Source organism: Podarcis pityusensis (assembly GCF_964106645.2).
Source record: "Podarcis pityusensis genome assembly, chromosome: 2".
In the NCBI taxonomy this organism is placed as follows: domain Eukaryota; kingdom Metazoa; phylum Chordata; class Lepidosauria; order Squamata; family Lacertidae; genus Podarcis; species Podarcis pityusensis.
The window spans coordinates 4,250,675-4,271,758 of NC_138029.1; the positions used below are offsets into that span (position 1 = coordinate 4,250,675).

At 47.1% G+C, this 21,084-nt stretch overlaps 2 protein-coding genes across 4 annotated transcripts in view; one reads left to right on the plus strand and one right to left on the minus strand.

Annotated features, from left to right (window-relative positions):
• Nucleotides 1–3,868, plus strand: part of ITGA5 (integrin subunit alpha 5) — a 68,964-nt gene extending 65,096 nt beyond the window's left edge. For all 3 annotated transcript variants that reach the window (XM_080989955.1, XM_080989953.1, XM_080989954.1), the window contains exons 28-30: nucleotides 334–435; nucleotides 1,421–1,543; nucleotides 2,925–3,868. In XM_080989955.1, the coding sequence (XP_080846081.1) occupies nucleotides 334–435; nucleotides 1,421–1,543; nucleotides 2,925–3,008 (309 nt within the window). In that variant the 3' untranslated portion in view covers nucleotides 3,009–3,868. The remainder of the gene's footprint in view (nucleotides 1–333; nucleotides 436–1,420; nucleotides 1,544–2,924) is intronic.
• Nucleotides 3,869–5,203: 1,335 nt separating this feature from the next.
• KRT8 (keratin 8) lies at nucleotides 5,204–20,400 on the minus strand. Its single transcript, XM_080987520.1, has 9 exons — nucleotides 20,000–20,400; nucleotides 15,864–16,072; nucleotides 14,059–14,119; nucleotides 13,871–13,966; nucleotides 11,901–12,065; nucleotides 9,718–9,843; nucleotides 8,906–9,126; nucleotides 8,248–8,303; nucleotides 5,204–7,252 (listed from the first exon to the last, which is right to left on the minus strand). Exons 1-9 carry the CDS (start codon nucleotides 20,342–20,344, stop codon nucleotides 7,062–7,064), a joined length of 1,470 nt encoding a protein of 489 aa, XP_080843646.1. The 5' UTR covers nucleotides 20,345–20,400; the 3' UTR covers nucleotides 5,204–7,061.
• Between the last annotated feature and the right edge of the window lie 684 nt (nucleotides 20,401–21,084).

The window sequence follows — 21,084 nt, forward strand, 5'->3', positions numbered from 1 at the left end:
CTTTTCAAGCAAACAAGCCCCAGAATGACTTGCAACTGATGATAAGAATCAAAGCACTTATTTCTTGGTGGTGGAGCAATGAAGAGAGGCATGCAGCTGGTGTCTGTCTGTCTGACCCTCTCTTCCACATGGAAATGTTGTTTGCCTAAATAAAATAGTCACTGCAGGAAGCCTTCCCTTCCCCATACATTTACTTTTGCAGGCTCATCCCTTGGGAAGAGGGTATGTTTGACTCCACACTAGGTCTCTTCAGAGTCAGCTGGCCACATACTAACCCAGGGCATCCCAGGATCTGACCCTCACTTTTATTTTATCCCCTTTACACATTTGCAGAAAGAGAATAATCCCCACACCATACAGTGCGAAGCTGTCTACTATGTGCAGAAAGTGCCCTACAAAATCCAGCCTCTAGAGAAACCCACTGCTTACCTCAAGGTCAGTATTCATTACCATTAACTATTGTTGATGTTTATTGTTATAAATCCTTGGTGGCGGTGACAATAATAGTAGTATCCTGCTTTCAGGATGCAGATCTTTCCAAGGTAACTTACAAATAGCATTAGAATCACAAAAACCTAGCGTGTCTTCAGGATCCTCACCACAGAACAGTTGAGATAGATGGAGAGGGGAACAGGACAGTTTAGCTGGAATACATTTTGTTGCTTTTCAAACAAGTAAAAAATTAGACTGCAGTCCTGTATTCCAGAGGTGGGAAACTGGATCTGACAGACTGGCCGGATCATTATCACCACAGGCCAAGCCTGACAGGTGGGGGGGGGGCGGCTTCCCACTTGTCAGTCACTTGATGTCACAATGACACTGGGTGACTCATTCTTCGATAGTGCTGTGCTGCAGAAGCCCCAGTGATCAGCTGATGGTCAATGCTTGCAAAGCACTGTGCAGGGAGCTTTGCAGGTGCTGATGGTTAGCTGATCTATGGTGCCTGCAACCTCCCTTTCAGCCAGTTACGCCTTTGCCTGCCCAACATCTGCCATCATATATGACATCAGGGGACATGATTTGCAGGCCACTTGGGGGGCTGGGGAACCAGTTAGGCCCACCAGCCAGGGCTGCTGCACACATGTACTTGGGAATAGGTCCCATAGAACTCAATTGGGCCTTCTTTCAACAAGCTGTTGAATCATGCTGTTGATCAAAGAGAGCGTTTTGCAGATCTTTCTAGATTGGATCAGGGTCCATCCATGGAATTCTGGTTCCAATAGGAGGCAGCCAGATACCTCTAGATAGAAGCTCACAACCAAGGAATGGCCGCCTTTGGTGTTCGTTCCCTGTGCCTGATACTGAGGAGACTGTTCCTGTACATCAGGCTTCCACTTAACTTGAATGGTTGGCAGCCTCTGGATGCAAGACAGGTGATAACCTTATTCCTGCTTCCTTTCTGCTTCCTTTCTGCTGACAGGTGCAAACATCACTGCACTGGCCCAAGGCAGAGACCAGTCAGGGGGTTCCTCTCTGGATCATCATCTTAGCCATTCTGATTGGATTGCTGCTCTTGGCGCTGCTCATCTATGTTCTATACAAGGTGGGATAACTGAATTGGGAGAAAGGGGGGGGCAAGGTTCAGAGTTGGGGATAAGGTGTTAGAATCTCTGACACACCAGCTGCAAGTAGGACTGTAATGACTAAATTCATCAGCTTAGGGTGCTCCACGTTTTTATGCTAGACTGCTAAAAAGCTTTGCTTTCAAATGCTTTTTAACAGCAGTTTCTTGGCCTTACAGTTGCAGAGAGCAAGATGAACAAATAATAATAAAATTCCAAATGCCAGATGAACACTGTGCAGGATTTCAAGTGGTAATAATGGGGTGTGGCTTCAGCACTCTGGACAGCTCCTAGCCCCTCCTTTCTCTATTATTTCTAGTCCGTGCAATACCCACCCCGCACCCTCATAGACACTTTGAGTCATTTTTGCACATTGCACAGAGCTAAATTCAGGTTTGCCATTGCCTGCATGCTCAACTGAGAGTTGCAGCTACACTGCAGTTACCTGGCTAAAGCACCTCCAACAGTTGCAAATGTGTGTTTTCTGCTTTCTGTGCAACTAAAAGTGTCATGTGTGATGTCATGTATGATGCAGGCAGCAAGGAGCAATGCAATTCTGCCCTTCACATGTAGCTGCCGCCGCAAGGAATCTGGAGCAGCTGTAATGTGTGAGCCTCCCCCTCAGTCCCTAACGTTCCTAATTCTTGGATTGTGGAAATGAAAGACTTAGTGCAAAAAACAACAAGAAGGAAAAAAGCATGACACATGTGAATCCATCTTTGGTCGCTTGATGATTACAACATGCAGTCACAATTTGCATGTGAGAATGCGCTGCTGCAAGTCCAACTTCTGTGTTTGCCCTGCATTTTGATGTAGTCAGTTCACATATTCAACAGAGACTTAGTGATTTGTACACTCGTGTGAAGGAGTCTTAAGTGTGCTTAATTTTCATGATTTATTCTGACTGCAGAGTTTTGGTTTATTTTTATTTCCTGCCTTTTTGCTATTTTGCAAAAAAATCTCAATAACTTTTGTGTTCGGATCTTCACTTTTTGAAATATGGCAACCCTAATTTCTGTGACTTGTGCAAAAACCTCTCTGCTTTTACCCTATGGGTGTTTCTAGTTTGGAGATCTGTCTGAAAACTAGCAGGCAGGATCTATAAGATGCAGTGGGCTAGAGTCGTGGATAGATTGGTGGAGCAGTCCCGCTCTTGTTTTGTACTGTTATGGGTAAACTATGCTGGGAATGTCTCCTGGGGGAGTTTTCCTTCTTTTGGTTGTCTCCCCATCATGATGAAGGTGAGTATCTAGAGATGTGCACAAGGCATGTTCATTGCAGTGGTGTTTGCCCCGGAGAAGATTCCTGGGTTGTACCTTTTACATTATAAGCCCTGATCTTGTCTCTGTGTTTCCTCCACAGCTGGGCTTTTTCAAGCGCTCACTTCCTTATGGCACGGCTATGGAGAAAGCTCAGCTGAAGCCACAAGCAGCTTCAGAAGCCTAGCAGGCCCAGCCTTGCCCTCCATGTAGGTGTGTTGCCGCTGCTGCCCTGCAAAGAGGCACCAGGATCGTCCGCTGTGAGCACTGAGAAGGGGAGCACAGCCAACACCAGCAGGGCAGGGCCACAGGCACCGGGTCCCACGGACTGCTGCAGAGGCCAGGCACCTCTGCTCCTCACAGAGAAAGAGGCTGCAGGCTCTCGAGGCCCAGCGCCCTCCTCTCCCCCGATTTCCCTGGGGCTTGGATCCTACAAAACCCATCGTGCCCTGACTGGGGGTTGCAGCAAAGGCATTTGCTCCCAGCAAAAAAGGGAATACTTGAAGCCGCTGGAGCGGCCGGTGCTGGTCTGATCTCAGGCCCCCTAGTGTCAAGCTGTCTGTTCCGTCCATATGTGGGGAAGGGCGCAGTGCCCTGGACAGTTTCCAAGCTGCCAGTCTCCTCTGATAATAACCACAGCTTGGCTGAAAGAGAAAAAGAAGCACAATCACCTCCCGAGTCCAGCTCTTTCTCCGCCACAGGCCGGAACGAAGGATCCTGGGCTCTCACTTCCGGTCTTCCCCCCAGCCTGCTTCCTGTGGGGGATGATGTGGGACAGAGACTTAAGCTGGGAAAGCCAGGTGCTCCCACAATGCCAAAGATTTGCCACATTTGGAAGCCAAGCCATCACCCGGTGTCGGCCCGGACTCGCCGACGGTCTTCGCACTGATCTCCAGAAACCGCTAGAGATTTTATTTTTCAGATGCCACTTTAATTAAAAGAGGATGAAGAAATGAGGAAGCTGCCGCTGCCTCATGGCAGAGACAGGGGTTGCCGAGTTTAATTTAAAATGTTCATGTGCAATAAATGCTTCCATATTTTCCACAATGCCTCTTTCCCCCCCTAATTAAGGATGACTAACTGCAAGGGGTTGAGAATGGATGAAAATCCCACTGTTGGTTCTTGTAGGTGAGGGTGGGAATTCTGATGAAAAAAAGCCTGAGTGAGATGCAGGAAGGGCTTCAGCGAGAAACACCCCTAGTAATAATAAGGGCAGCTCCCAACAGAATACTAAAAACACAATAAAACATCAAACATTAATGCCTTTAGGCGTTTTCTAAGTCAGATAGTTGTTTATTTCCTTGACATCTGATGGAAGGGCATTTCACAGGGCAGGCGCCACTACAGAGAAGGCCCTCGGGGTGGGGGTGGGGGTGTTGCTGCCATTTGTGGCCACTGAAATTCAGGCTGTTGGGGAAGTTTTATATTTTCCCGGCATTTTAAGATCCCTATCTGGGCTTAGTGACCAGGTTCCAGGTTTGTTTGCAAGTTGTTTGTAATGAAAAAATAGCACTCTTACCAAGGAGAAACACCCCCCCCCCAAAAAAAAACAATCCCAGAGTAAGTGGCAGCTGTGGCCCTGTGGGGGTGAAAAGGGTTCACTCCTGCAGACAGGGCCTGGGCCCACTAACGTCTTTGAAGAACACGTACCACATGTTGCAGACACTTCAGGTTGCGTTTTTTTGGGTTACGGACGCACCGAAACCAGGAAGTACCGGAACGGGTTACTTCTGGGCTTTGGTGGTCACGCATGCGCAGAAGCACCAAATCGCAACCCACACAGACGTGGCACTGCGGGTTGCGAACTTGCCTCCCATACGGAACACGTTCACAACCTGAGCATCCACTGTACAGTGTAAGCTGGTTGGAGAATCGTGTTATTTCAAAACCAGCTTAAAATCCGTATTGTGACATCGGTTTCATCATTTTCTGCCTGGCAATACATTGTGAATCTTGTTTGTGCTATGCAAAAATCACAATGTGGGAAAAATCGTGACGCCAACCAATACATCACATCATTTAGCTGGCAATGTGATGAAAACCAGATGTCTCAAGGGAACTTACTGTGGACATTTTTCTAGACTCCATTAGAAACAGAAGCAGGAGTGATTATGTAGTATGAATTTGGATCTGAGACTCAGGTCCTCCACCTGTATGCCACATGTCATATCAGTATTGCCTAGGAGTGTCAACTGGTGTCTTGTAAGTTAATAGATGAACAAGGCACCAAGGGCCTTGCTTCCTGATCACCACCTACTTTGGTTCTGTGTTTCCATCAGTCAGTTTTCTCCTTAAGCCAGAACATGCCACAGCTCCCTAATTGCTGCATACCTCCTACACAAAACAAGTGATTCTTGGGTGCAGAAAATGAATGACGACATCTTTGTGTAATTAATGCTTTTATTAAACAAGGTCTGAGGTGAGAGGTTTGCTGTGCACAGACACCATTTGAGGGGAGAAAAAACACAAAAGAAATGCAGTCCACCCTCCTGACCCATTTAATCCACAAGTCCCATAGGAATGAAAAAGACTGCCTGGCTGCAATCCTATGGGTGCTTACATGGGGATGAGCCCCCCAAGTAATCATGCATATATAGGCCTATGCCTTAGCTCTACAAACTTGGGAGAGTCACTTGGGGCTCACTTTTGCATTAAATGTGGACTATTGGGGTTGTTAAATGCTTAACCAAGTGCCCCAGTCTAGTTTTTTTAACCACCACTTTGGCCCTGCAAAGGGGGTGGGAGTTACAAAGCCATCTCCCACATCAAAACCATGCTGGAGGCAACTAAAATGTAATTAAGGTGTGTTTTAAGAATGAAATGCAGACATTTCTGCCCTCATCCAGCTAGACTGAGTGATACTGCTGCTCACATTCATTCCCTCTCTCAGTTTGGGGGAGTGAACGGACGCAGTACTTTTAAGGCCACAGTTCCTACCAATGCTTATTTTTATTTTTGTGTGTGTTTATTACTTAAAATATTTTTAAAAAAGCAAGCCCCATTGAATTCAAGTAGAACTTCCTTCCTAGTAAAAATGCACAGGGTTCATTGAGAAGTTCAGCTATGTCTACTGCAGGAGGAGCAACAGTGGAAGCACCACCACCAGCTTCCTAAAAGAAAGGTTACCTGCAAACCAGCTGGGTGGGCGATTCAGCATCACTTTAACTTGTCAGCTGTGGAAGGTTAGGACCAGGAAGATTTCAACACTTTCTAAGTTTGTGTGTGTCTGCATCTTTGGTAGGACCTATGAGTTGGGATTGGGGAGGTGATCCAACCGAAATCTCCTGTGGGTTCTACAGAGGCTCATCAAGGATTCCACAAAGGGGCAATCCCATCATGGTAAAATAATCACGCAAAGACAAAAGTCCTTGCATTGGAAGTTTATGTAGAAAAACATTCCAAGGAGGCAGAGAAAATTACCTTTGGGGCTGTTTCCATGTAGGAGACAGGACATTGCATCAAGCTTCATTACCCCTGGGTATAAGGCACCAAGGCACCTCTATATTGCCCAAGGTTCTCTTTGGCTTACAGCAGGATTGGGAACAAGTAGCCCTCCAGACATTATTGGACTCCCATCACCTGGCTGTTGCCCATGCAGGCTGGGGTTGATGAGAGTTGGCAGTCCAACAACATGGGTTGGCCACAAGCCCTGCCTGCCTGCTCTGTACTATGAGAAGCTTTGCCTGCTGATTTCTACCATTCAACCTGTAGTTGAAGGTATAAGAGCAGTCCTAGCTTCTCTCCCTGCACCCAAAAAGTCACTGATAATAGTTCTTGAGTAAAACAGGAGTGTCTACAGACTTGCAGGGGGGGGGGTACTTAGAATATAAATCACTTGTGTATATAGTCAGGGTAGGTGGGAGAGGAAGGGATACAAAAAACTATATATGCATAGCCTAAACAGCACAAAGAAGAGATTTAACAACAGGTTAAGGAGAATCTCAGCTCTTTAGGTAGGGGAACTAGGGGAGAGAAAAATAGATGGAAAAACAGGGGGAGATGGCTTGAAATCTGAGTAGGAGCAACCACCCTGCAACATTTTGTTGCAGGTCCCCCTTGTGATATCTGATGCCCCAGCAAAGGTTGAGAAGAAGAAAATTGCTCCACTACCCCTTCTCCTGCCCTTTTCCCTCCCCAATCCTCCCATTGACCTTTTGACCTGGCTAGATGAAAGAAGGCTCATTGGATTTAAGGCACTCTAAACTGCTGGAGGTGGTTCTTTTTGGATGCAAACAGCATCTCAGTTGGACAGCACATCTGAGGACTCAGACACCAGCTTCCCATCCCGAGTCTCGATCTTCTTGATGACAATGGCCCTCGACTTGGTGACTGCAGAGCTCTCCAGCGGGGAAGAATTCATGGAGTATCCACCACTTGAGTATGAAGAGCTGTAGCCACCCCCATAACTACTGAAGCCACTGGACAGACCACCTGGGTGGGAACAAAGGAGTTTAATATTAGAGACAGAGTGGTGTTTCCAAACCCTGGACAGGGGAAGAAGCTGCCCCAGCTAACAACATCTATAGCACATAAGAGCAGCCCTCCTAAACCAGGCCAGTGGCCCAACTAGCCCAGCATCCTGTTTGCATGGTAGCCAACCAGTGCGCCTGTGGGAAGTCTGCAAGCAGGACCTGAGCACAAGAGCACTCTCCCCACTTGCAATTCCCAGCAATTAACAGTCAGCAATCACTCCGAAACTGGAGACAGAACATAGCCATCATGGCTAGCAGCCATTTACAATGATGAAAACTAACCATTTTGTTAATCAGTTCCCAGAACAATGTGAGTCATCCATGCAACAGTGGGGCAGTCCTGTTAAAAAGTTTCCTCTGGGCATCCCAGGGTCCCCTTGGTCAGGATTCTGGGACAGAACTGATTTCAGGGCAACGGTGATGCTTCTGGGATTCCCCCCCCCCCCCCCCGCGCACCATAACACAATCTGCATTGGGGAATTATCAGCCTTAATCCCCCCCCCTCTGGGGTGATATTGCTGCTCCTATTATTGGCAGAAACTGGGGAATACATGACACAGGGGGCCTCCCAGCTCCTTCAAGCATAGATAGTGGATACCATATATTTTCAAAATTTCCACCTATCAATGGAGGTTGGTTAACTGGGACAAATAGTGCCCTGCCCACTGCTCAACCTGCCAGGCAGCCCTTTTCAGCCATTCCAGGAGTTGCACTGGCTGTCAACCTCCTGCCCATGTAGAACTCAGAGGAGGATGAGGACCGATCTAGAAGGAGTTGGCTTTGCCTCTCATTGGTAGCGCTGGCTATATCTGCTTTTCAACTGGTGTATCACCAGCAAAGCATTGTGATATAGAAAAGGGAAATCTAGTTGCCATGACTCTTCCATGCCTCAAAACATAACCCCGTGGATTCATCCTATGCCTCTATTTCAATGAAGCTGCAAAGTCTGCTTACCTGAATAGCCGGTTGTTTTGGTCTGAATGCTCATGTTCTGCATCCCTGACTCCAGCCTGACAAAGCAAAAACAAGATCAGCAGGCAGGGACAGAAGAAGCAGGGACAAAAAAATGGAACTGCTAGAAGAAAAGGTCTATGTGGAAGTGGAAGCATTTGTCTATGTGCCGGCAATCCCAACTGCTGCACACCCATGCAAGGACAGAGCACTGGAGCATATGCTGCTGCCAGAATGCGCTACTGATTGTGGGGGGTGGGAGGAGAGGGGGCTCCAGAGAGTTGGGGGTGTTTGCAGGTGTATTCTGCAACATGCCATGGACAAAATAGTGGTGGATGCTTTACAGGTGAATTTCTACTGGACAGTCCAGTCCATTCTGCATTATTGGTCGTTCCACTAGCTTTCAGGAGGGGCACTCTGGCATTAATAATCAGTGTAATAAAAGGAGGACAAAGAAAAGGCATCCCAGAGGAATTGCAGTATAGTTACTACAGAAGAAAGGGAACATGCACCAACTGGAAACAAAGTAGTACATTAGCCCCCAAATTTTTTGCAGGCACAAGCAGTACTGGAAACTAGGTCCCATATGACCACCCCAATGCCACCAAGAGCACTTTTTTTTTTAGAAGTACACATGTCAGAGCCCTGTCTTGGCACCCACCTGTTCTCTTCTCCTTCCAGAAGCTTCCTATAGGTGGCGATCTCTATATCCAAAGCCAGCTTGACATTCATCAGCTCCTGGTATTCCCTCAGCTGGCGGGCCATGTCTTGCTTGGCTCTCTGCAGGGCAGCCTCCAACTCAGACAGTTTGCTGCTGGCATCCTTTACGGCCAACTCCCCACGTTCCTCAGCCTCGGTGATGGCAGCTTCTAGATTAGCACGCTGGGGAGGAGAGGAAAAAAGGAAGAGCCCAATGGTTTTCCCATTTGCAAGAGAGACATTCAGCACTGCCTGTTAAAATCCCCAAAGCCAGAAGCAGCGGTGCAGTGCTCCAAAGTGCATATGGGTATGTGCGTATGTGTGTGTGCCAAAGACTCAGTCCTATTTCTGCCTCTGGGTCCCTGTCTCCAGTGTCCTGGAGGTGCCCAGTCTGCATGAAAGAAAGGGGAGTTTTTTCACCACTGAGAATAACACAGTCACGATTGAAAGGAGGCGAGACAGCCACTGAGGACTGGCTCCTAGGGTCACTCTGGAAAAGAACACTGAGGAGGAGCTGTTCTGTCTGCTCCAAAACCAAGCATTTAGGAGCACTGAAAACACTAGGTGCTTCAGTTTCAAGGGAAATGGTGCACTGCAAGTTCTGCCAAGAGCAATGGAACTTGAAGGAAAGCACAACCAATATGATATTGGAGCAATCAAAAACATTTGCCTATGTACAGGTAGGTGGTTTAGTTCCATGAGGTCAGAGGCCTGCCTCTTTGGCTAATGTTATTATATATGGCACTGTATCAATCACAAACATTGCCTCCTGACCTGGCCTTTCAGACCCTCAATTTCTGACTGTATCCGGTTGATGATCCTGTTGAGCTCGTTGATTTCATTCTTGGTGTTGCGGAGGTCATCTCCATGCTTGCCCGCCACTGACTGGAGCTCTTCATACTACAGGGAGGCGATAAAAAGAGAAATGTGACAACTTCCAAAAAAGGTGACTGTCAGTAAAAGGCGAGGGTCAGAGAATCTCAAGAATCCAGCAAGGGAAGACCCTTGCAGACACTCAGATGGAGTGCTCTGTTACTACTGCCATGACAGACAGATTAAACACTTAAAACACACACACACACACACACGAGGGCAACCTCTTAAACATGGAGATGTTTAACCCTCCACAGCTGTGACCCTCCCCCAATGCCCTAATGCTGCAGTAAGACTGAGGGGGGAGACTTCCACTGGTGAGTGGGGGGGATGCTGCAGGTTGGTTGGGTGGGTGGATGGGTCCCCTCTCTTCCCCACCAACCAGGGAATAGAGCAACTTTTCTCAGATGTTCTTGAACTACAACTCCTATCACCCCTGACCCCTGTCCACTTGCTAGGAATGATGGGAGCTGTAGCCCAACAACATCTAGGGACCAAAGATTGAGAAAGGCCTATTGACCTATTGACATTTCAGAGCAGACATGAGTCTAACATAGCATACACACCATACATTTAAAACACATTTAAAGCACTCCTGCCCCTTTAAAAAAGGAATCCTGGGAATTGTAGATCTGAGCAGGGTAAGCTACAGTTCCCAGCATTCTTTGTCAGGATGTTCTAGATGTTGCAGTGTGTAATGCAGCCCAGGCACAAAACAAATTGGGGGGGGGGGCAAGTCTCCTAAGCTACCTAAGACGTCCCATTGGAAGGGCTAAACTAGGGTCAGCCCCTGAAGTTCTTGGAGAACAGGTACAATACGAATGGGGCAGGTCCTCTGCATACGCCTCCTGCAACTTCCAAGAAAACTGGTAGTACACTGGAGTGGCTAAGAGTATGAGTCACAATGCAGAAATACTTCCTAAATCTCACTACAGCCACAAACTCTCCTCACGTGGCCTTAGGCAAGCTATTATCTCTTAGCCTCACCTGCTTCCGTCTGCAACACAAGGATGATCATAGTAATACAGGGCTGTTGTCCCTGAGATAATATATATGTTATGCACATTGCTCATACTTTATGCCAAATTATGATGATTAACGTGATTGATGTCAAAGGGCAACTTTCCACCCATCATCATCTCAAATACTGATGCTCACCAGCATGCGTTTGGCAGCCCCACTCCCATCATCCACCCCATTTGGATTAGCTTGGATTAAGGCAGTTCACTTCCAATTAAAAAATATAAATCCATCAGACAACATAGAAGCCAGGAGATGCAGCACATGGAGTTCAGGGGCATTTCAGAATAGAATACACCGACTCTTGTCAGAACACCATTCTGCAGGTTATGCCAGTAAATGGCAGTTGTTTTGGCAACCCTACCTTATGCAAAAACTCACAAAATTCAGGATCCTTTCTAACAAATTTCACATGCAAAGTTAGCTAATCTACTGGAAGGACACTAGCCCTTGGTATTCTTGCCAGCAGTCTATACATACATTCCCCCTCCAGATGTTGCAGATTTCCTCCATACTCGGAGTCCAAGCAGATTATTTTGCTAGGATTGTTGCTTTTTAATCTGAAATTATGGGGCAGTGTTTATCAATTTACCATAAAGGTGGCGCGAAACAAGGGTGGAAGCATCATGTTTCAATATAGTCACGCCATTTCCATTATGTTATCTGAAACTGGCTGTCTTTCACTAAGGAGAACAGATGTAAACTTGTTGGCAATTCAGGATTTTAGAAGGCAAAGATTTACATCCTTGGCACTGTGGGAAGTTTCACTCTCCCTGGCCACACGGCATGAACGTGATATGAGGACTGTGATGATAACACAGTCAATAGTTCGCAGAGTACTGGGGGTGAACGAGTCAACCTATTGCAGATAAATATGAAAATCCTCAAGCTCATTCACATGAAGTTTCTCACCATTTACTGGGGTTTCATGTCTAGCCAGAAATACCAACAAAAAACATTGAGAAACACAGATCAAAAGGTCCCCCCCTCATAATATGCCAATTTGCACCCTAAACAGGAAGGATTCCTAGCCCAGCCAGGAGTAAGCAAGGCAGGGGGCTCACCTTGATCTGGTACATGCTCTCTGCCTCAGCCCGGCTCTTGGCAGCTATTTCTTCATACTGTGCTTTGACCTCAGCAATGATACCATCCAAGTCCAAGCTGCGGTTGTTGTCCATAGACAGGACCACAGAGGTGTCGTTGATCTGAGACTGCATTACACGCAGCTCCTGCATGGAGAGAAAGTTGGAGGCAATTTGGTATTACCATCATTAATCATGATCAGGAAGCAAACAGCCATGAGGAACCAAAAAGGCCTTCAAGAAAATGAAGGGGCATTTTATCATGCTTGGTGGACATCTTAAAAAAGCTTTAAAAATTGATACAAATACATTAATACAGAAGATTTTGAGGGTTAATATTCAACTGGAGCCAGAACTCCTCCTGCTGGGACTAATAGGATACACAACTAGAAAAAGATTATGGAAGATTATTTCAATATTTGTTCACAGCAGAGATTATGCTATATGCACAAAGATGGAAGGACTTACTATTAACTACTATGGAAAAATGGTTATTAAAATTATTGGATTTGTCAGAGATGGCAGAGTTGACGTGTTCAGAGAAAAGTCATTGTTGACATTTATAAATCATCAGGAACCTCTTAGGGACTTTTTACTGTGAAAAGGAAAATGGAACTTGTCTGGCTATCTGGGTTTGAAGACTGAAAAAAAGGTTGGTTTATGGAAAGTAGAAGAATTAGATGTTATTCTGGAGCAAGTGTTTTGCGTAAGTCTATATACAGCTGATACAGAATCAGAAGTCTTGTCCTTTCCTTTCCTCTTTCTTTATTTCCTCTCAGTTTTTGTTAAAAAATGCTTGGTACTTCATGTTAACTTCTGTACATCATCTTTTCTTTTTCAAGCTTTAAATTTAAAAAAATTCTTATGCAATGAACCAAGAAAGGCCTCAAAGTACATGCTCTGCCACAAAGGCACAGCCCTCTTCTCTGCAAGAGGTTTCAACAGTTAGGGTCAGGGATAGGGATGTTGGGCTGCCACACCTATCATGGGCAGTTGTCAGGAATGATGGGAGCTGGAGTCCAACAACATCCAGAGCGCCCCAAGTTCCCCATCCTGGTTCTACTCCATCACCTGTACTGAGATTTCCTAGGCCATGTTATTAGTGGTTAGAGCAAAGTTTCCAAGAGTCCAGCTTCCTGGAAGAAAGCAAAACACTTTGCCCAACAATGCCTGCAGAGATGCAGCCCAATAAGATAAGTTTTGCTAAACTTGAGCCACTGGAAAGTCAACTTTAACGGTATTGGAAGGAGGAGTTTCTTCATGTGTCAACACACTAGTAAGAGTAGCTAAAACCTTATTGAGACCAGGGCCCAGGAAGCTAAAAAGATTTTCAGCATTAGACATGGAGGTGGAAAAAAGATTTGCTATAAAGTTTAAAGACCCTGATAGCCTCTTTACACAACAAGTCTGGAGGTGGCAACACAAGAAGAGGCCTTTTTTGCAGTGGCTCCCTGTTTGTGGAAAGCTCTCCCCAGGGAGGTTGGCATGGTACCTTCATACAGTTTTAGGCGCCAGGCAAAAACGTTCCTCTTTAACCAGGCCTTTGGCCGATTGACATGCAATGCCCTTTCAAAATGTGTGGGGTTTCTTTTGCGGGGAGGGGTATTGGGTTGTTCTTGTTTTTATTTTGCTTATGTATTTTGTGTTTTTATATTATTTTGTTCTGTTCAGAGACCTGTGGGTATGGGGCAGTAAACAAATTTAAGAAATACTAGTAATAATTGCAGTCCATGGATATGTCTGGGCTGCCTGTTCTTATTTTACAGGTTCCCCCTGGTATTCCCAAGCAGAATAGGAGGAAAGCCCATAGGAACCTGCTTTGTCCTGCACCAGACGCTTGGGTCCATCTAGTTAAGTAATGTCCATGCCGACCAGCCACAGGGACATGACAGGGATTGAACCTGGAAGCCTTGGCACGCTGGCCAATCTGTTTCCTTCAAGGTGATGCCTACCTCATCATACAGCTGCCTCAGGAAGTTGATCTCGTCTGTCAGGCATTCCAGACGGGACTCCAGCTCAACCTTGTTCATGTAGGCCTCATCCACATCCTAAGGAGGTAGAGCACAAGCCACCATTATAATTAAAGACCTCTACGAAGTTGTCACAAAGCATAATAACCACTAGCTAGGAAATCACTCACCTTTTTCAAAAGGACAAACTCATTCTCCTTCTCAGTACGATGGTTGATTTCCTCTTCATACCTAAGGGGAAAAGGAACAGGATGGATTAGTTTAGGTGACAAGTGAGCCTAGAATGGCTTCATTTAAACCAAGGCCACATGCTTTTGGTGCAAAGACTGCTTTGGGAAGCATGTGTGGAGACACTGTATTTGAGTATGTGCAGAGTGTGCATATGCCTTCTCCTAAGAAACTCTAAATATCCCACATGCAACCCCAAAGGACCTCTAAAACAGAGGAATCAGACATCATAAACTTCCTACCAAGGCTCAGTCCCAACAGCTTTAACTTCCCAAAATTAGGTTTCACCTGGTTCAATTCACAAACCAAAATTAAGGTGACACTCAGCTAGCATCCCGTTCAATTAACAAGCAGAGCCGCATCCGGATGACCACATGATCTTCATCCTCTGGTGCATAGGATTGCAGCCTCTGTCTTCAGGTGCAATCCAATCCCAGCTGTGTTCCTCTTTATAAACCACCCCCTTTTTCAACATGTTATTCCAGTCTGTTTTCTCTTCCTCTTTTGTGAGGCAAGGTGCATGAGTGGCAGACACCACCACAGACATAATATATGCCAAAAATTCATGGAGACGGAGATCCTAATCCTGTTCTGGAGATTGCTCAGGAGTGGGTTGTGGTCTAATCACCAAAGGCTGCCTAGCTCCTCCTCTGGGTCAGAGATGTCTCCTTGGAGTTCCTAGGTACCACACCCCTGCACCCTCCCAGTCCCAGGAAAGCTCGCAACCCTAATGAACAGTATTCCCTTCACTGTCAAGTATGTCCGGAGAGGCAGGCAGGGTGTCCATATGTGTCAGCCTCATTTTGGAAATAGTCAGACACTTGCAAGACTGGTTCGTTCACCTTGCTGGTGGTGCACTGCAGCAGCTGTAGTTGTGCTTGGTACAAGGAAGAAGAGAAGAACAGCACACTCAGGTAACATGGTGTGTACACTTGACTGAAGAGTCGGGGGGGGGGTAAAGCTACCATGTGCAGGTTTATGACCCAACCATTTTAAGATTCTGCAAAAATGTCTTCCATCCGTTACTTCCTCTTAAAGGGAACAATTCATTTCAAGTATAGCATTGTTTAGAGATTGTTTTTTGTATGCTTTTTAATTCTCATTTCTCCAGAAGCTTTGAAGCATCTTAGAAACATAGGGTTGAAGATCTTAAAGCAGTAAAATAGTCAGCATACAATCTGCCCTTCTCATGTTGTAAGTTTCTAGAGCCCCACTCCGCCTTGAGAGTGACCACAGGTGTGTGAAGAGGAACGTGGGGGAAGCAGGTAAGAGCATTTATTTGCTCCAACACAGTTGCTCCCTGGAAAGAATTCCTCTCCCCCCATCTTAAAATTATATTAGCACCAATCAGGTTCCTTCTTCGGCAGCGTTTGCTAACGTTCCTGATTAGAGTGGGGAACCTGGTTAGCACGGACTGCAACCCAGAGACTGGGACTATTACATCTGCATTAATCAGACATATGGGCAGCAAAAGGTCATTGTCAGGAAAACAGATCCCAAGCCATCAGACACCACTGCCAACTTTAATATAGGGAGCGATTCACATCACTGGTGTGGACTAACAACTTTTATGTTAAAAAGAAGAAATGCAGTAACTTCAGGAAGCCAAATAGTAGAGCTGATTCCAGAGCAACTATGGAATTTTCACAGCCTTGACAACAGGCGTGACTCAGGTTTCGCTTAATGCTGTTTAGTCAGAGGAAGATTAAATAATGAAGGTGCAATAACCCAGCTGCCCCCCACTCACCTAGTCTTGAATTCTTCTACAAGGCCCTGCATGTTGCCCAACTCAGCATCCAGCCTCACTCTCTCCTGCCCTAAGCCATCCAGCTGCCGGCGCAGGTTATTGATGTAGGCCTCAAACATGCCGTCCATGTTGCTTCGGGTGGTTTTCTGGTTTTGCAGGAGACTCCATTTGGTGTCCAGCATCTTATTCTGCTGCTCCAGGAAGCGAACCTGGAGGCAAGGGGGGAGAACAGAAGGGATTCCATCCAGTTAAATACTCAACATAGAAAGCTCACTTCTGTAGAAGTCTGCAGTCTCTTCCACCTGTTTCATCAGATGCCAAAATGGTGCAATCTTCTATCATCTCACAGTTGGCACACCCCCACCATATATTTAAAGCGATGGCTTCCCAAGGAATCCTGGGAGTTTACCCCCAACACAGAGCTACCAACCACACTAAATAAATTTCAGATTCCAATATACTTTTTTGCAGGGGGAAGATTACCAATGGCTACTAGCCATTGTTGAAACACCAGTCACTGAGAGGACCTTGCTGCTTCTGCAGATCAGAAATGACTGAAGGGCACATTCTTAAAAGGCCTCAGGCCAAATAAAAGACCTTTAGACTACCAGCAGGCCTCTGGTTAGGAGCTTGTTTGACAGCTGTTGCCCACGTTCATCAAACACCATAAACAGGTGGTCAATAAAAGCAGCTTAATTTCAGCCTAAGATGTGTGTGTTAATAAAGGTTGTCCAGGATACAGGAGAAAGCTTTTTAGTTCAGAGTGCCTACTGTTTGCCAGAGGTCTTCCCCCTTTTATACATTTGGCCTTGCATTTATCACTCCTTCTCCCTCACCCCATCCTCCTGCAGTGAAGAGTGGGCCCATAATGGAGACCACTTTCAAAGCTCCCTGTGAAAAGTTTTTCCACACAGCAAAAGTTCAGCCCACTATCATGGATCAGAGAACTTTATGAAGGCAAACTTTTCAGCAGCACCAACAAGGGGGGGGAGGAATCTGATCAATATTACAAGCTACAAAGCCACATAGCAACAACTGCCAGAGGAAGCAATTAAAAGCAACTGCCACTTGGCAACCATTTTCATGCTCTCCAGCAAAGGAAGCAGGGCGAACTTCCTATTTGTTTTATACCACTTCCACAAGCCTCGCTTTCTTTCCCCACCACCACCATTAGGGTTTCCATATTTCAAAAAGTGAAAATCTGGACACAAAAGTTGTTGGGCTTTTTCTGTAAAATCTAAAAAAAAATGTTTTTGAGCTATTTTAAAGGAAATTTGCCAAAATCTACACTTCCAACATGGGTTGCCATATGTCCAGATTCTCCCGGACATTAAAGCGATTTATGCGCAGGCGCTGTTTCCAACAGCCGAATCCTGGCTATGTTCGGGAAATTCCAGCAGCCCTAACATGAACAAAAGATTCTGGGAGTTGTAGTTTGTTGAGAGTAATCAATTTTGAATTAGAGGTTCATTGCCCCGACGTCAAAGAACTACAGTTCCATGGTTGTAGTGGCAAAATGCTTATTAAAGCCAGATTTAAGCATATAAGATTACCCCCAGGTGATAATACATACAGGGGAGTTGGCATTGCTGGTGTTTAGGTTGTATGCTTAATCTGAGGCAGCGCTAACTAAGACTTAGACCTGGAAGCCATTTTTAAACGCAGAATGCAGAAGCCCTGTCAGATGGCAAGTAACAACAATGGAGTGAGTGTCTTTGTGCACACCTTCTAACCACAAACAGTAGAGTCCTCAGTGTGGAGAGAGTTGTATTTGGGCTCATCCACACTTCCGCTTAAGCCCTTCCTAGAAAACAGGTTCAAGTGGTTTTCCTGCTCCCTTCTCAGGGAAAATCCACTCTTTTGCTCTAAATTACACCAAACTTCAATCTGGGGGAAATTACCTTTTGCTCTGAGTGCTAAAGAGCTATTTTCCGGGGGGGGGGAGCAGTGGGACTAGAGGAAGTGTGGATAAGCCCTCTTGTCTAACCTTCACCTCTGTAGGTTCCAGACATGAGAAGCTGCAGCAGTGTTAGAGCTAAAAAGGTGTGGAGCCAATTGGTGACTCCTGTATTATTTATTATTAACACTAATAATTACCCGAGTCCTGTCTGGTTCCACTCAGGTACCATCTTGTGCACATTCAAACACCACGCCTGGTCTCTTAATACACCCGATTTAAAACTCTGCATCTTTTTGTAGGAAACAGAGGCCTGACATGAACTGAATGCAAAGGAATCCAATTAACTGAAAGCATTCCTGCAAATTCGGAGACAATACACAAATTGGAAGGGCCCCGTCCAGGTGTATCAAGGAGCCTGCCACAGGCTCCATGCAGGAACTTTTGCAGAAAACTATTATAGGCGAGGAGGACCTTCCAAATTTTGCAATCCAGTCTGATATTCTTTAGTAAAAACTTGGCATAGCCAGGAATGCACATGGAATTCAAGTTGGTGGTTCTCTCCCTCTTCCCATTCTGCTTTAGCATAAGTGGTGCCATACAGAAATAAGGCTTCCACTTTCTAACTCTGCTTATAAGAGTTCAGAAGCTGGCTGCAGGATCAAAGTTTGTAAGCTCCCTCTCCTCAGCTTCACCTCTCATACCTGCATATTTCCTCCCTCCTACCTGCTCCTGCAATGGCCCTGACTTTGGCAATTGGTTACATCAGGCTGAGGATAGTTAATGCTAGGGGAAATGCTTTTACTCTTCCTCCTTTGAGGAAGTCTGAAGGCTTCTACCCACTAGTATTCAAAAGAGACATTCGGAAACCCAGCTCACAGGAAGCTGCCCAATAGGAGTCAGACCACAGGGCAGGACCAAGGGCAGCTGTCTTCACATTTTCACTCCCAAAAGGAGAAAGACCCACAGGAGGGTAAACAGGAATCCCACTACCTAGAGTGTATGCTGGGGTCCCCAAGACTGCAAACAGCCAACGAAGAATCCACAGGGGAATGGATGTCTAAATGGGACCCTTACCACTGGTTAGCAGGCAGCCTTTCAAAGCTTGCTTCTAATGATTAGTGTTAGCCCAGGGTCAGGGTCAGTGAGAATGAAACTTTTGATCAAGGTTGAGAGCACAGAGGGAATTGTGAATGGCAGTAGTGGGAGACAGCCCAATCCTGCAACCACTCCTGACAGATAGACTATAATTAGAGAGTGGAAACATTATGGCAGCACCTGGCAAAATAGCTCCTGAGAAGTAAGCAGCACAGAGTTAAACGGAGCTTACTCCCAGGTGGTTGCATAAAGGTTTGCAGCCTCAAAAGGCACCTTTAGGAAAGCCCCATCTGTTGGCAAACAAAATTGCTCATAACCTTTGACTAAGGCCTCTGCAGAAGGGGGCAGCTTGCCCTTCCGTCCAGGGAGGGCATTCAATGATATATGGTGAGTCATTGATAGAAAATGTAATTGAGGACCTTACGGTTTCCTCTCTTTCCCTACCCACGTCCTTTTTAACCAGGAAAGTAGACAGAACTTTTTTTGTGTAGTCGGCTCTCACACCTGTAGGAGGAGCCTTCGCTTGTTCAACTGGTCTGATCACACACCGGACCAGCTCTGATTCCCCCACCAGGGGGGTGAGCAAAGTCCAGGAAACTTTCAGCCCATGAATGTGCTCTTTAAAAGCGATCTTTAGCCTCTCGTTTCCAACACAGATTCCTGCGCACCACCCGCGAGTAGAATCCAGGTTTCACTTTCTCTGCCTGCACAGCAAAGGCCTCTCTTGTGCTTCTCCTTCACTGTAAAGACTGCCATTTGCCGAACTCCCTTTCCTCCATCTCACACCTGGGTACACACACCCTCCTTCATTAAGGATAGATCAGCTGACAGAAGAGAGGTGCGAACTTTTACAGAGGTTCCCTCACAGGTCGATTCTAACCGACTGCTTGGGCTGCCACCCTACAGCTTTCCACCTCCATTCTCCTCACCATTTAATTTCCCCCACCTTATCTGGGATTGTGTGCTCCTCGGAGCCAGGGACCCCTCTTCCCCGTGTAAGGCGCTGGTGGTGCCGCGTCAATTAACCCCCCAATAACACACAACCAAATCAGGGAGTCCTCTAGTCCCGTCCCCCCCCCTCACTTCTTCCGCGCGCCCCCAGCGTCCAGCGGGTCTCTCCCGCCCCCGCCCGAGGCCCCACCTTGTCAATCAAGTTGGCGAACTTGTTGTTGAGGGTCTTGATCTCCTCCTTCTCCTTGGTGCGCACTTGCTGGATGTTGGGGTCGATCTCCAAGTTGAGCGGCGCCAGCAGACTCTGGTTGACGCTGACGGCCGTGATGCCGCCGCCGCCCAAGGACGAGCTGCTTCGGAAGCCCCCGCCGCCGCCGCCGAAGCGGCTTCCCCCGTAGCTGGAGGAGGCATAGGAGGTGCTGACTCGCGAGGCGCCGACGGGGCCCGCCGTGTAGGAGCGGCTGCTGAAGGAGCGCGCGGGGCCCGCGGAGGAGCTGCGGAAGGACGAGGTGGACGTCGTGGTGGTCCTCTTCATGGTGGCGCCTTCGGGGTCGAGCGGAGCGGGAGGAAGGCGGGCGGGCGGGCGGCTCAGGCGCTGCAAAAGGCGGTTCGGGCGGCGGGCGGGCGCGCCCCTCCTTATATGCGCTGCCGGGCGAGGGGGCGGGCGCGGTCCTGGCCGAGTGCGGACTCGCCGCACCTGAGTGGCTTTTTCGAAAGCAAAGGGGCGGAGCCCGGGCCTGCCTCGCCACGGGGGGGGGGGGCGCACCTGTTTTAACCCTTCTCTCGCTGGAAGGTAACCCCGAGCAGAAAGAGAACCCTCTCTCCCCGCTCGAGGCTTCCCTGCGGCCGAGACGCCCACAGAGGGCAGCAGGTGCCCAGGTTTGTCCAGGGGACCCTCCCTTCTCGTTCTTGGGGAATTGCACAAAAAGGGCCTCTGCAGCTGGAGCTCTTTAACGCGGCTTTCCCCGGACATTTCGACACCTGGGAGGAACGTTTTCAGGTGTGGCCCCGCTCTGTTAAGTGGAGACCGGGGGTGTATGTCTGCGCGGACTTGTAAATGGGAGCAAGGCAAGACAGTGAATATTCAACTTCCACTGGGAAGTAAAAGAACAACTTAAAAGGAATAAGCTCCTGAACAGCAAAGCAAAACACCTGTTCAAGATAAAAAAGGTATATCTTGCCGGTGTTAATAGCCATACAAGTACCAAAGATCCCCCCCTCCCGATAAAGACCATATTAGAAGGAAGGAAGACAATTTTAGTTAAAGCTTTGATA